Raw genomic sequence first — 15,473 nt, 5'->3', positions numbered from 1 at the left:
ACTCTCTACTTTCTAAATTAAATGATCATTTTTATGGATTCGTTGCTATACAAAAATTGAAATCGTGTCCAGTAGAGAGAGAGAAATTTGTTTAAGAAAAGGGCAGACGATTTTCTGAAAACTTTAATTCAGTATATTGAAAAAAGATTTAGTTTTGAAAATAATAAGTATGAGTATTTTAATATATTCAAATTACATGAAGTGGCACAGTTTGATCTTTTCTTAAAAGTTATAGATTTATTTAAAATATCCAATATTAATATTGATTTACTATATGAAGAGTACGTCCTGTTAAAATCGTTCCATAAAAATATTGACACAAAAGAACTCAAAAATATCACAGATATTTGGATAAAATTTTTAAATGCATATGATGATATATCTAATATTGAAAAAATTATTAATTTTGTTTTTGCTTTACTTCACTCAGATGCAATGAGTGAGCGAGTATTTAGCTTAATGTTCAACTCTTGAAAAAAGGATAGGAACAGATTAGACCTAAAAACTGTTGAGGGAGAATTACTGGTGAAAACCAATTACAATATGTTATGCAAAGAATTTTATTAAAAATTTTATTAAAAAAAGTTGTATTAAAAAATGAAAAATTGCTAAAAGAAATTCATTCGAATAAAAAATATTGTTAGGTAAATACTTCTCTTTTGATAAAATAAATCAGGTTTGCTGAATTTATATTGTAAATGATTATGCAAAGCATATCATGAGAATATTTCTAAAAGTTTACATTAGTGTTCATAACTACCAAAATGAAATATTTAAATTTTGTTTAAAGACTTGCTATGAATTTGACTAATTATACCAAAATTTAACCAACTCTGTGTTTCATGTATTTATATATTATGAAAATCTACAAATCTACTACCTGGTTATTTAATGAAATTCTTGCAGTGTGTAGGTTTTCTAAGGAATGGAAAGAAGGCATAATAGTACCACTTCACAAGCATGGTTCTAGGACAGAAGTGTCCAACTATAGACCAGTGTGTATAATTGCAGTTGTAGTCAAGGTGTTGGAGAGATTGGTAAGGAATAAAATACAAGATTGAGTTGATGGACATAGTATTCTTTATGATGGTCATCATGGATTGATAAAGGATAGGTTCTGTTTTAGCAATTTACTTGCATTTTATGATAAGGTATGAAATGTGTTAGATAAGGGAGAATCATACTGAAAGTTTATTTTTCACTTGGTTAGACTATAATAAATTTAGTTTAATCCTTTATCCAAGTGTGAGCAAACAAAGTTTGAGCCTGAAAGTGTCTTCAGGACTGGGGTAAGGTAGTACAACACCAGGCAACTCGTTGCAAAGGTGGTGCAAGCTAACATCAATCCTATCTCAGTATCTCAAAATAAACTTTCAACATCTTTCTCTAAATCCAGAGTAATTTAATAAAAAGGTGGCACACCGTTTGGCAACTCCTATAGGTAGAGATGACCTTGCTAATGCTTCTGCCTAGTATCTCCACTTGGGCCTGGCTCCCACTGAAGAGATCTCAATAAAGGTCGAAACTAGTCTGGGTAGTGGCTCTTCCCTTAATGCATAACATTATACATATCTGCAAGGAGATGTGTTTTGCATTATGGGAGATACTGAAATAGGAGTGATGTTAGCTTGCTCCACCTTCGCAACGAGTTGCCCAGTGTTGTACTACCTTACCCCAGTCCTGAAGACACTTTCAGGCGCAAATGAAAAGCCTTTGATAGATAACGCATGATAAGTTGGTGTGCAAGCTGCAGAGGATGGGAGTAGATAGTATATTGGTTGGAATGGATTAGAGATTGGCTCTGAAAGATACCAGCAGGTTGTGTGTGATGGAGCAGTGTCTTAAAAAAAGAGGATAACCAGTGGCGGGTTCTTGGGCCCCTGCTGTTTAACTTGTTTGTAAACGATATATCATGTGGACTGACTGGGGATCTTCAGTTGTTTGCTGATGATGCAAAGTTGGAAAGAATTGTAAGTAGCACTGCTGATGTTAATTCCCTTCAGGAAGATTCGAATAGGCTTTTGACTTGGACAAAGAAGTGGGAGTTGTAGTTTTAATATTAATAAGTGCAAGGTGTGGAATTTTGGAGTTCAGAAATATAACGCTGTGTACTATACTAATGGTGCCATACTTCAGGAAGTGGATGAGATTTGAGAGTGTTGGTGACAGTAGATAGACTGACGTTTAGAGGGCATATTTCTAGTGTTGCAAAGATTGCACATCATAGTGCTGCTAACATAAGAAGTACTCTAACATGTAGGGATAAAGAAGTGGTTGTGCCACAGTATAAAGTACTGGTCAGGCCACATTTGGACTATTGTGCTCAAATCTAGTCATCTGGTTTTCGATGTGATGTGGAGACGTTGAAGAGGGTCCAGAGACAAGTGACTAAGACAATGTCAGGAGTTTAGAGTGCTGGCTATGGAGAGAGAGAGAGATTGAAGAGATGTGGATTACAGAGTTTGGTGGATAGGAGGAAAAGAGGTGATATAATAGAGACATTTAAGTTGGTGAGAGGATTTTCTCGAATTAATCCAGAAGAGATTATAAAAAGAGTAGAAGGTGAGAGGGGAAGAACCAGAGGTCATCCCTGGAAGTTGTGTAAATTTGTGATGAAGAGGGATGTGAGGAGTAGATTTTTTACATGAAGAATTGTCAGTGAATGAAAGTCATTACCAGAATATGTTGTTAATGCCAGGAGTCTTAAGGATTTTAAGATTCTATATGATAAATATGTTGTCAGATGAATGAACCTACCAATGAGTCTGCAATAATAATAATAATACAAACATATACACTCATGTTCATAGGAACTGCATCACCTGCTGTAACCGGTTTTTTTTTTTCGGTAATTAAATTTGAATATCTATTTGAAAAGGGATAATAACACCATAATAACATAATAATTTTCACAAATAATTAAGATGGTTATATAACATTTTTATTTTTGATTAATATTTGGCTCTTTTTAATACGAGATATGACATACTTAGGAAATGCCAACATACTTGACAAATATGCAGATATTTCAAAATGGAGTGGACATGGATATTTTCACTGGAAAAACAAATACCACTATCAAAATTTAGTTCACCTACACAGTTTGACTAATATTCAAAGCTAAAAATTCACTTTTTGTTGTTTAATGCTTCGTGGATCTTCCTCTTGCCTTTATTACAGTTTGGCATTGGCTGGCCTTCGACAAAATCAATTTCCTAACGAATGCAACTGTCAATTCATGGTTCCATATCCTTATAATGGCTTCTTGGAGCTTCCAAAATATTTTTGGCTTCTTTTATATTTTGGCTCCATTTGGTACCACATATTCTCAATGGAGTTTGAGATTTAGACTGTTTCCTATTCACAGTAGTCGCTGAATCAAGTGTTCACTGAGCCATTTATTAACCTGCAACAAAAATTAAAGCTTTTTTAAGTACTAAACACAATTTGCATAGTATATTTTAGGGTTATAATAACATTACTTACAATTTTTGCCATATGACAAAGGGCAAAGTCATCCTGAAAGATGCAGTTTGTCATTACAGTAAAGTTCTGTGGTAATAGGCAGCAATTCTTCTAAAATTTTGTGGCACATTTGTGTATTCACTGAACCTTTTGTGAAATGCAAGCATTATGATATGACATGCAGTCCAAGATCATCCGACTGGCTGAGAATTTGACTGTCGACACCAATTTATCAGGGTTAAATTTTTTCCCTGATCATTTTCAAACTATCTGTCTGCCGTCGATGCCCTGCAGGTTAAACTTTTTCTCATCAGAAAAAATTACTCTTTTCCACTAATCAGGGGTATGTTTGGCATGCTATATTTTAGGATTATAATAGCATAGTATATTTTAGGGTTATAATAACATTACTTACAATTTTTGCCATATGACAAAGGGCAAAGTCATCCTGAAAGATGTAATTCGTCATTACAGTAAAGTTCTCTGGGTAGTAGGCAGCAATTTTTCTTCTAAAATTTTCTGGCACACTTGTGCATTCACTGAACCTTTCGTGAAATGCAAGCATTATGATATGACATGCAGTCCAAGATCATCTGACTGGCTGAGAATTTGACTGTTGACACCAATTTATCAGGGTTGAATTTTTCTCCTGATCATCTTTGAACTATCTGTCTGCCGTCGATGCCCTGCAGGTTAAACTTTTTCTCATCAGAAAAAATTACTCTTTTTCACTGATCAGGGGTATGTTTGACATGCTCTTTGCACCAATTTAACCGAGCCAATTTCATTTTTTAACAAGGGTTTATTTTTAGTGTCTGGCTATCAGTCCTGTTGCATGAGTGTTCTGACACTTACAAAGCTTGCACAATGCCCATTGTTCTTCCCAGTCCCATTTCAGTTCTCTGGATGATGCAGAGTGATTTTTGACACAGAGCCACTTTAGAACTTGATCTTAGCATGGTGTAGACCATAGCTTTCTTCCTGTCCTCTTTCCTTTCCGCAGATTCAGTTTCCTTCACTTTTGACAGCAGCTGTACACAGTAAGACTACAGGACACCCTTTTAGCTATTTCATGGGAGGAATAGCCTTCTCTTTTTAAAGCTTGAATCACACTTTTTCTGAGATGTTAACTGCACTTAACTAGCCATAGTGATCTCAGCATGAAAATGCAAAAACTAGCTCTTGTTGTCTATTTATAGCATAAAAAATGTTGATGCAATAGCAGCAACTATTACATTATACAGAAACCCATGGGAATGATAGATGATGCAATACAACAAAATATTTAATGGTAAACCAATGAAAATGACCAGTTAACTACTAAAAACTGTATTCATGTAAGGTGATGTGGTTACTATGCAGATGTGTCAAAAAAAAAAAAAAATGGGAGAGAGAAAAAACCCTTAGCCTTCCCACAGAATAAATGTACTACAGGTTTCAAATGTGGGTGGATGGGAGCTACATAAAGAAAAAAAAATATAATCCCGCTTTATACTAGGTTTGTATTGTATGATAAATTAGGTCTTTCCAATGATATTTATTTGCCATTCAACAGGAATGAGTTTTATATGTACACTTACTTCTGTGGTCTGAGTTGAATGCTATGCTGTTTTGAGCTGATCTCACGTATTTTCCATTGATTAAAATATAATCTGTTTGTGTTCTTGTTCCATTTGGATGTTTCCAAGTTCATTTTCTTATAGGTTTGTGTGAAAATTGCTTTATAAATTGACAATTAATGAGGGTTGCATGATTTTGTCCATTTCCATTTGTAGAATTGTAGTATGTGAATGATAACTAGTTAAACATAGTACAGTCTTTTATTTATGTAACTTTTTATTAGCATGAAGTTTTTTTTTTATCAGCAACCATGCATCATGATGAACATTTACACTTAATTAAGTTACATGAACCAGAACAATTGGGACTTGCGAAACAGGCTATCACCACCAGATATCAAATTTTTTGGAAAAAATTAAGGTTCTCCATTAAAGTAATAATCTCTAATCTGCTTGGTTGCTGAGTGGATATATGGGTAGATATGGATGTTGCTGAGTGGATTGCAACAGGATCTGTGCATATCCACTCAATAAGAGTAGATAGCGTATCCACTGTTGCTGAGTGGATAGCAACAGGATCTGTGGGTTCATGTCCCACTGCAGTTGAGACATGAACACACTAGATATTTGTAAAAGCCTGCTCTGGATGAGTTGTATAGCTCCTTGAGGCGTGTCTTTTAAGTTCTGAAACCTTGCTACGTTGTCCAAATCTCAATAGAAGTGACGGGCTTAAATTATCCCTTTTATGGGAAGTAGTTCTTATTCAAACATTCCAAAATTAATTTATTTTATTTTATTATTTTTTTAAACCTCTTATAGTTATTTTCTTAGAACCTTAATGCATTTAGACCATGCCATTCTGCATCATGTACATGTATGTAGTTCCCACTTTTCATTGTTGAATCTACTGGTTTCTATTCTAGTTGTTTAATTTGAAAGTCATACTGAAGACGCTCTTGTTACTTGGGCAAAAATTTTATGCAAGTAAAATCCACATTGTGTTTAACTAGTTATGTGAAAGATCGCATATTTTTTGTAATTACCAATTACTGAAACATCTGATCCTCTTTTGCATTAAAATCTTCACCTCTAATGTGGAGATTGTGTTAGAAAAGTGCAGAGGTAATTTCAGAGCTGATTGTAGAAAGCATTCTTGTAGCGTTCACCTAAAGTCTCAGTGGGTGGGTTAATACAGGTTCTAGTTTAATTAAAGATACCAAGAAATATACTTAATCCTTTTATCCAAGTGTAAGCAAACAAAATTGCACCTGAAGTATTTTCAGGACCAGGGCAACTCATATATAGAAGCTAATGACTTTACATCACTCACCTTAGTATCCCATAATGCAAAACACATATTCTTGTGTTCATGTATACCGCTATGCATTATGAGAAGGGTCACTACCCAGACTGGTTCTGACCTTTATTGAGGTCTCATCAGTGGGAGCCAGTAATCCAGATTATTTTAATAATAAGGTGTGAACACCTTTTGGCTATTCATATTATGAAAATATAACTTCTGCATTACTTCAACCTCAGTATCACCTCTGGGTCTGGCTCCCACTGATGAGACCTCAGTAAAGGTCGAAACCAGTCTGGGTAGTGATTCTTCCCATAACATAATGCATGGCAGCATACATGTCCGTAAGGATATGTGCTTTGCATTATGGGATACTAAGTCAAGTGATGGGAAATCATTAGCTTCTATATGCGAGTTGTCCCAGTCCTGAAAATACTTCAGGTGCAAACTTTGTTTGTTTGCTTACACTTGGATAAAAAGATTAAACCAAGTGAAAAAACCTTCCAACAGGCTATAGTTACTTTTAGATTCATGTTTCAAGTTATGGCCATTATTCTCTTGGAGATAGATGAGATGTAACTATAAATCCTTTTTTTGACTAGAACTCAAACACTGCCAGATTTGTCTTATATTTAAAAAAATTAAAAAAAAACTCCTATTACATTTTTAATAGCTGTACAAAGCCTTCAATTATAAGAGAATGATTAACTAGCAAACTTTTAGCTGTATTTCTTTCTTACAAATGTCCTAGCCAGCTAAAACTCATATCTTCAAGTCTATTGATTTTAACAGCGTAAGCTTCTATATATATGTATACATACTGATTAAATATACAGATATTTATGCAGATTAACTGGTTGAGGTGTAAGATGGTGTCATTGTCATTTGGCTTTTTGCCTCCATCCCAGCTCTTTCAGAGTTAATGTCATTTCTTAACATTATCTGCCATGGACTTAGTTTTATCTTTGAAATAGAAAAAGAAGTGACTGTAGCCTTTCTTGATACTTTTGCTGCAAGATCCTCAGACAGTGCCTTTAAATGTTCAGTTTACTATAGACAGGAAAGACAGTCTGTTTTCTTTCCCATCTATAGTAAACTGATTTGAAGGAACATTTGTACCTGTTGACATATGCAACTAGTTGAGTATTTGTAACGTTAGTAAAGTTTTTTTTTATGTATATATATTTTTCTCATCATATGGTGGTTGTACTGAAATTTTTAAGTAAGATTTTTGGTTACTTCCTGAATTGAAGGCACATCTCTGGAGTATCCATTTGGATACTCCAGAGATAATAAACAAGTGTGAAGTCAAAATGGTCTGAAAAACAACATGAAGAGTTTTACTGTGATGGCCTGAAAAACTTGTTTAAGGGAGGCAATGGTATACAAAAATAAAATAGAGATGTTTCAAATTATTTTTTTTTATTTCACCCATGTATCTCTTTTGGGTGAAGAGCTATTACGAGTCATTACTTTCAGAATGCCCCATATATGTCATTGACAATCTAAAGTTCAATTAGCATAGCATGTTAAATCACTGGAGATGGAAGACAGCTAAGTTATTACACAAGTTATATTTTAAATTACAAAGACTGTTTTTGGAAGTGACCCAAGTTATACAGAGCCTGGAAATGATAGATGACAGAAATAATAATTTACTTTCAAATCAATTTTGTTCCACTGCCTTTAGTCTATGTTGTCCAACAACACTGATTATTAGTGATTACACTTCCCCATGTCTACAACCAGGTCACGTTCAGTTCTTTTGTTGTTTCTTAGAATCATACAGCAAAGCATAAAGCCATTAGTCAAATCAAAAATAGCCATCTTAAGAAGTATGATCCTATGGTAAAGAAGTTTTACTCTTTTATTCTTTATTAATCTGGGGGATCAAAATAATAGTGATTATACTTGAAACAGAAATTTTCTACTATCAGTGAAGCCAAATTAAAAATAAAGATTTATGGATCTGCAAATTTGGAAATCATGAGAGACAGCACGTTCACTGAGACCTTTAAATGAAATTGAAGGTGCAACTTGATGAGCATTTAAAATGGTGACAAGTTTCACCAGAAATTTCAAAACAGAAAATAACAAGACACATAAATCTTACATGTCTGTGGGATGCATGCATTGTCAGTGAAAATCTGTTTTCTGGACTTATATCTTGACTTTCTTCCGGCAAACTTGGATGCTTTTAGCAATGAGCATCAGGAGCATATTTATTTAGAATTAATAAATATGCTCCTGATATGTATGTATCTACGATAAATATGTATGCTGATGTAGTATCAGGACAAGTGACTGACTGTTGTTGTTGTCCGCTCGTTTAGCTTGAGTGGCTACGTGCTTCACAACCATATGCCTGGGAAAGGAATATCCTGTGTTTGATTTTCGAAGCTGATGTGAGAAGCTTAAGGATCTTTCTCAGCCATAGCCAAATTAGCCGGTCTTGGGCACGAACAGCGGGGATTTTCTCCCTAGTTTATCTGGGGGTTTTCCTCCTGCAAGCAGGCAAACTGAACACACATGGATTACAGTCGGGACTACTTAAGACCCAGCCATAGGCCTGATTTGTCAGCTATGCTGGTCCTGAGCCAGGATAAAATTTGGGCGTATGATGAAATAACGGCCGTGAGGCCCCGTAAAAAGGGACCTCACAGCTGTTATTTCATCATACGCTATGAATAAAATAAATAAATGGCTGTTGAACATTATTATGGGATGATCAATAGTTAAAATGTATGCATAAGTTATTAAGAACCAAAAAGTTCATGTGAATTCATATGTTTACACAAAAATGAAAGAAATTAGAATATTAAGTATATGAGATTTTGTTGCATTTCAAATCAGTCTTCAGGCACATTGTCATAGGATATATATATATATATATATATATATATATGTTAAAAATACCAAGCAATTTTAAACCTGGTTTTACTCCATTTCCCAAGTAAGCAAATAAGACAAACAAGTCAAGTTTGCACATGCAAGTGATGCAAGTCTAGCTGATCCTACAGGTAGTGCAATGTTTGTCTTGACTTGTTTGTCTTTTTTGCTTATTTGGGAAATGGAGTAAAACCAGGTTTAAAATTGCTTGGTATTTTTAACATTTACTACACCCAAGGTAAAATACTCTCTCTCTCTCTCTCTATATATATATATATATTCATTTTTCTAAATTAACTGACTTAAAACCCGAGAATTATAGCACAATGACATTTATTTGAAAAAACGCAACATGTTTCGTCAAGAACGACTTCATCAGGCGATAAGAACATAGAAAGATATTAAAAGACACGAAATTAACATTGACACACTCTAAAGCTATACAATTATAAAGCCATAATATTCGACTGTAAATTACAGTTATTATGAGCTTGAACTACAGTCAGAGTTAAAGTTCTATTGTTGTACACCTGTGCGTGTGTGGAATCATGCGATCTCCAGTATCTAATAGTAGAGTTGAAAGAGTCAGGCAAATTATAGCTAAGATTGTTATTCATGTGAAAAGGGTCCAAGGTGATTTCTTTTGAGTCGACAATGCGGCACTCTACTTCATCATGGCAGATGTGTAGGTTTGAAGTTGATGTCCAGTTTATTTCATGTTGGTGGCTTTCGTTGTTCGTGTTTATTGAAAACAGGACATGGCTTGACAGAGCAGAACATATCCCAACCCCGAGTTAATAGTACTAATCATATATATATATATATAATCTGGCACATTCCAATTTTGGATAAAAAGAAATTTACAGTTGTTGGGTTGGAGTTTGTCTTAAAATAATTGTATCCAAAATTTCAGTAAATTAATGCTGTCATACTTATTGAGGTTAGGGGTATTTCGTTGCCACCATCAACTTCACACATAGTTGACTCTCAGTGCAAACACTGCTATAACAACTTACTCACTACAACAAACTATTAGAAAGTCCCAACTACAGTACATTAGGCATAATTCTATGCATAAAGAAATTAGCTATAGCTAGATATTAAGACTGGTTGGGACTTATCAATAGGTTGTTATGGTCAGTGAGTTTGTTATAGTGAGAACGTTTGTGTAGAGAAATTTACTTCTGTAAGAGTCAACCGTATAGTCTCACTGACTTGTAATGACTCATATATAGCACTATACTTATTTTCCATCTAATCCTGTGGGAAGGCATTGTCCAAAGTATGATCTGCCGGTCCCAACGTGCTATAGTGATGGTAGCAAATGCATTTCTTGTGTTGTCCAAGGCAGATCCTTCTGTCTGTCTAGAATAGGCAAGGTCTTATACATTCATGGACATGGTAGAGGATGGAGACTGTACCTCAGTGACTATTAGTTTAATGTATGGTTTAAACATGGCACTGACATTATATTTATTTAATACTTTAGCCAGCTGCCACTTCATTTGTATGTAGGAAATACAGGGAACAGGCTTCAGTTTTGGTATTTGTGTTTGATGAGAGAGGGATAGTAGAGAGAGAGAGAATACTTTATTCCTTATTCATTTATTCACAATATATGTGGTGAAGGTAGTTGAATTTTGTGGCTGGAGTTTTTTGTACTCTAAAGATGCTGGCTTGAAATCCAGTGAAATATGAACTACTTAATAAATATGTCCTTTTATTCTTGTAGTAGTGTTAAAACTATTAAATATAAGATGAATAATGACCAACACCTAATCCTTCTGCACTACATGGTTTAAATGAGTTCAATATGCAGTTTCTATTTTTGTGCCTTATTAAAACTTTCAGCTAGTCTAAATTTTATTTTCATTTTGCTCAAAATTCAGGTAATTTAAAATTTTGGATTTTCTCTACCAACTGCTAATTATTTATTATCATCAGCAAATTAAAGTTTATACATGTGACAAACCATGACAAGTTCACTTTTTGTTATCCAGTGTTATTTAAACTGACAATATTTAGGTTGCATGGTATTTCTTTCTCTAATAAACTGTAGTAATAACTGTGTTTATCTCTGTTTCTCTAGTAATAATTCTTTTAACTTTCGGCTAATTTCAATTATTATTATTATTATTATTATTATTTGCCACTGTTAATTTTACTGTTTAATTTAGCCTCTGAGTTGTTTTAGTGTTGGTTTGGATTTTCTTTAGAGTTCCCCCCAACTTGACCTTGTATAGATGTGATGCAAGGTTCATTTTGGATTTGCTCTGCCAGCTGCTAATTATTTATTATCATCCCTGTTACTTTTTACATCTCAATGATATTTACACCAAATTTGTAAATACAGTTAACTTCTTATAGAATAACATTGATGCTATAGGAGTGGTGTTCAACCTTTTTTGCTACACGAGCTACTTTTCTATAAATAGTTATTCGGCGATCTACTCTCTTATATAGATCACGTTCTCCCAACCTGATATCTGATTATGCACAAATAAACAACTAAAAAAAAATACACAACTAAAAACTTTATTTGTGTATTTAAAAATTTATTTATCACTTTTAATTATTTTAATACAACAAAAAAAAAAATAAAATAAAAATATATTGGAATAAATGATCATTTGTAATTTGGTTTCTTAATTAATTTTTTATGATGGTCATATTTGAAAAAGCGGATTCTGACAAGTATGTCGATCCGAAACACGACAGAATTTTTCGTCGTGCAATATTAGTTAATATTGGAAATTTTTCATGTGCATACTTCCAAATGACTTCATTGTTTATTGGTTTTAAATGTAAACTATTTTGAATGTTTATTATCTCAAGTTCTACTTCAGCTTGGTTTATATCAAACAGCCCACTAATTTTATTTGAAATTTCTGTAATGTTCAAGTTTTCTTGAAATGGATTATTGATAAAAGATACAATCATTTCAGTTTTATTAAAATCTTTAAAGCTTCAATTTATTTCTTCCTCAACTAATTCTATTTCACGAATAAATTCTTTTAAATCATAGCGAAGCATTTCTTGATTTTGTTCAAAAAATTTTACTAAATATGGGAGATGTCTAAATTCACGGTCATTTATATTTTTCTTTAATAAAAGTAAGTATGTTGGAAAGTTTTTATTTAACTTAACATGTCAATTAAATTTTTATCTCTACCTTGTAACTCGAAATTTAAATTGCTTAATTTCGTACAGAAATCTACTAAAAATGTTCAGTGTAGCAACCATCTTTTATCACTCAATTGTGAATAAATATCTCCTTTTTTATCAAGAAAAATTTTTATATCGTTAATTAATGCAAGAAATCTTTCTAAAAATTGACTTCTGCTGAGCCAGCGAACATTATTGTACAACAGAAGTTCCCTATCATCATCTGCCTGTAATTTAAATAACTGCCGTTGCAGGGCTTTTCCTCGAACAGAATTTACAATTTTAAATGTAATATCCAAAACATCTTTTGTGTTTAATCTTTTACTACACAGTACTCGGTGAATAATACAGTGGTATGTTAAAAAATCTGGATATTTGTCATCGTTTTTACATAATGAAATGAAGCCTGATTTATTACCTATCATTGCAGGAACACCATCAGTAGTAATAGACACAAGTTTAAAAAGCCGAAATTTGTGTTGTTTCACAAATTCATCAAATGAATTCTCCCCTAGTCCTTCCCAATAATGGTATAATTTTCAAAAGTTCTTCTTTACTTGAATAATCTTGAAATACCATGCGAATAAATACCATTAACTGAGCAATATCAGTGAAGTCGTTTGATTCATCAAATTGTAATGAAAACGCAACACACTGGTGAATATCTGACATTAATCTGGCCTGGAAACTTTTCTACGGCAATTGGAACTCTTCCTTCGGCAATTTGAAACCCTGTCTGCGGCCTAGAAGTAGTCTCTCTCTAGCGACGTCTGGAAGTGAGAAACTCCTCTCTCAAGCAACGTGGATCTGAGCAGTCTCTCTGATGGCAACTCTGGACCGGGTGGCCTTTTCTCTGACAGCAATTCTGGAACCAGGACCCCTTCTGCTTGCTTCAGTCTCTTTTTATTAGGCCTCCTCTGAGACCTCGCATGAAATTTGGCAACCCCCAAAGAATCGGTATGAGTCTTTCATCTTAAGTTTCAAGTTCAGCACGCCTTTTGTTCTCATCCACTTTCTTTTGATTGTAAGTTGCCGGCCATTGGAAAGTTGTTTGAACTCTTTCTGACTGACTTCGGAGATCTTTACACTTAGAGTGAGCTTGCAAGCCTTTCCCATACAAGTTTCAATAACAATCTTTCTAATGCCGCTATGTACAGCTTTGGCGACAAAAACATTGCCTTTGTTTTTAACAGTCTAACATATTCTTATTAAAGCAGTATATACAGTTAGGTTCAAAAGAGTTATTTACAAAAACATCTAATACAAACTATACTGAGCCAAAGTTTATTTTTTACAATATTCACATGGGACTTAACCTAAGTAAAAAATTGATGTAATGTGCTTTGGAATATTTAATATTTAAGCTACAATCGTGTTTTTACACTTTGCTTATAATCGTATTCACTCGGCTTGCTGTTTGACTTCCACTGATCCAAATTAATTCATTTACCCAGACTTATAAGAAAATTAATGATTTGACAATTTTAATGAAAAATAAATAAACAATAGCAATACACTTAAAGCGAATTAAGAATAATACAAGATAATGATAAATAAAATATTATGTTTTCAGTTTTAATTAAATTTGTAAGGAGGAATACACAAGAGATAGACCAAAAATCGCTCCATGATCGACGGGTTGAACACCCCCTGCTATAAGACATCAGCTGGGGCTTTTTGATGGTAGTTAATTATTGCACATGGAGTTTATTATTACATGATTGCATAGCTTTTTCCATATAAAAGAGATATGAAACAGTATTTCATTCCTTTCAATAGTTATATGAAAACAGCACAATTACTTTAAAATTTTAGTGCTGATAATATTTAAGGAATTGTTCATAAATTAAAAGTTATATTTCTGTTTAGGTATTTTTAAAAATTTATGAAAACAACAAGGCTGCAGTTAGATGCAATTTATGAAAAATCATTATTAATTAGTAATACTTTCTCTGTAACTCTTTATTGCTGTAAATTACTCAGTTCCCTTATATTTTTAAGTATATGAAGTACAAGAAATTAGAAAAAAAAACTATAAAAATTCAACTTTCTATTATTAAGAGACTCGTAAAATTTGCTGAATGCATTACTTATTCAGAATTAATTTAAAATGTTCAAACAGATTTACTTTTTTTGCAGGTGACACGGTGGCATGAAATACTATGCAAGTTAACTGCAAGTGAAGATAAAGATTTGGTTCATCGTGGCGTTTGCATAGTGTACAACCTGATAAATTGTACAAAAGCTATAGCGGAGAAAGTTATTGAGACAAACTTGCTTGAGATATTAATGGCTATTACTAGACCTGAAGTTGATGATATTCCACAAAAAGTGAAAGCATTAGCTTCAGAAGCATTGCAAAAAGCTGAGGAATGGAAATTAATTAAACCAAAAGAAGAATTCACTGAAAGTGATTCTGAATAAAAATCAGTTGTTAAACCATAAAGGACAGAATAAATTTTTTTTTTTAATAATTGTCACATAGTGATTATTAGTAAACATGGTATATAGAGACTGCATTATCAAAACCAGAAAGTTGGAGGAAGGAAGTGAGATTGCATGCAGAAAAAAGATCTCGATTATGGATTGGATTTTTTTCTTTTTTAATAGAACATTATTTCTTCAGTCGTTTTTCGATTGATAACTTTTCAAGGGTTAACAAAATTTTAAAAAAATGTAAAAAAATACACACACGCACACACACACACTACATATGTAGCAGTATCACCATGAAAACACGGTGATGCCACTTTCTTAGACTCATTCTGACAGACTATATACTGATTGTTAAGAGAGCACTGTTATTAAGCATTGGATTATCATTACTTCCAGTTCCAAAGGTAATAAAGCAAATCATATCCAGTAATGAAATAGAAGTAGATTTAGATAATGATTCATTAAAATTAGTTCATGATATTTTAGAAGTATATCATGTTGCTTATTGCAGGAAACAAGGTCAGGGTGTAAAATGTAGTAAGAGAAAAATCCTTAATCACCTAAATGAATATTATTACTTATAGTGGCTTATTGATACAATTAATTGTCCCATAAGAGCATTGTGGAATGGAAACACATTAATCAAGTATAATAATAAG

At 33.2% G+C, this 15,473-nt stretch overlaps 2 protein-coding genes across 3 annotated transcripts in view; one reads left to right on the top strand and one right to left on the bottom strand.

Moving 5' to 3' along the window:
* Positions 1 to 14,852, top strand: part of unc-45 (unc-45 myosin chaperone) — a 368,157-nt gene extending 353,305 nt beyond the window's left edge. For both annotated transcript variants that reach the window (XM_090393271.1, XM_090393270.1), the window contains exon 21: positions 14,518 to 14,852. In XM_090393271.1, the coding sequence (XP_090249397.1) occupies positions 14,518 to 14,802 (285 nt within the window). In that variant the 3' untranslated portion in view covers positions 14,803 to 14,852. The remainder of the gene's footprint in view (positions 1 to 14,517) is intronic.
* Mtmr6 (Myotubularin related protein 6) overlaps positions 3,355 to 15,473 on the bottom strand; it is a 401,631-nt gene continuing 389,512 nt past the window's right edge. Inside the window, exon 18 of the transcript XR_016548365.1 lies at positions 3,355 to 3,406. The gene's annotated coding sequence lies outside the window, so the exon portion shown is untranslated. The remainder of the gene's footprint in view (positions 3,407 to 15,473) is intronic.

The sequence above is a fragment of the Typopeltis vanoorti genome, chromosome 5 (assembly GCF_054136105.1).
Source record: "Typopeltis vanoorti isolate ZY-2024b chromosome 5, IOZ_Tvanoo_1.0, whole genome shotgun sequence".
In the NCBI taxonomy this organism is placed as follows: Eukaryota; Metazoa; Arthropoda; class Arachnida; order Uropygi; family Thelyphonidae; genus Typopeltis; species Typopeltis vanoorti.
This window is presented reverse-complemented; position numbering and strand designations above follow the sequence as displayed.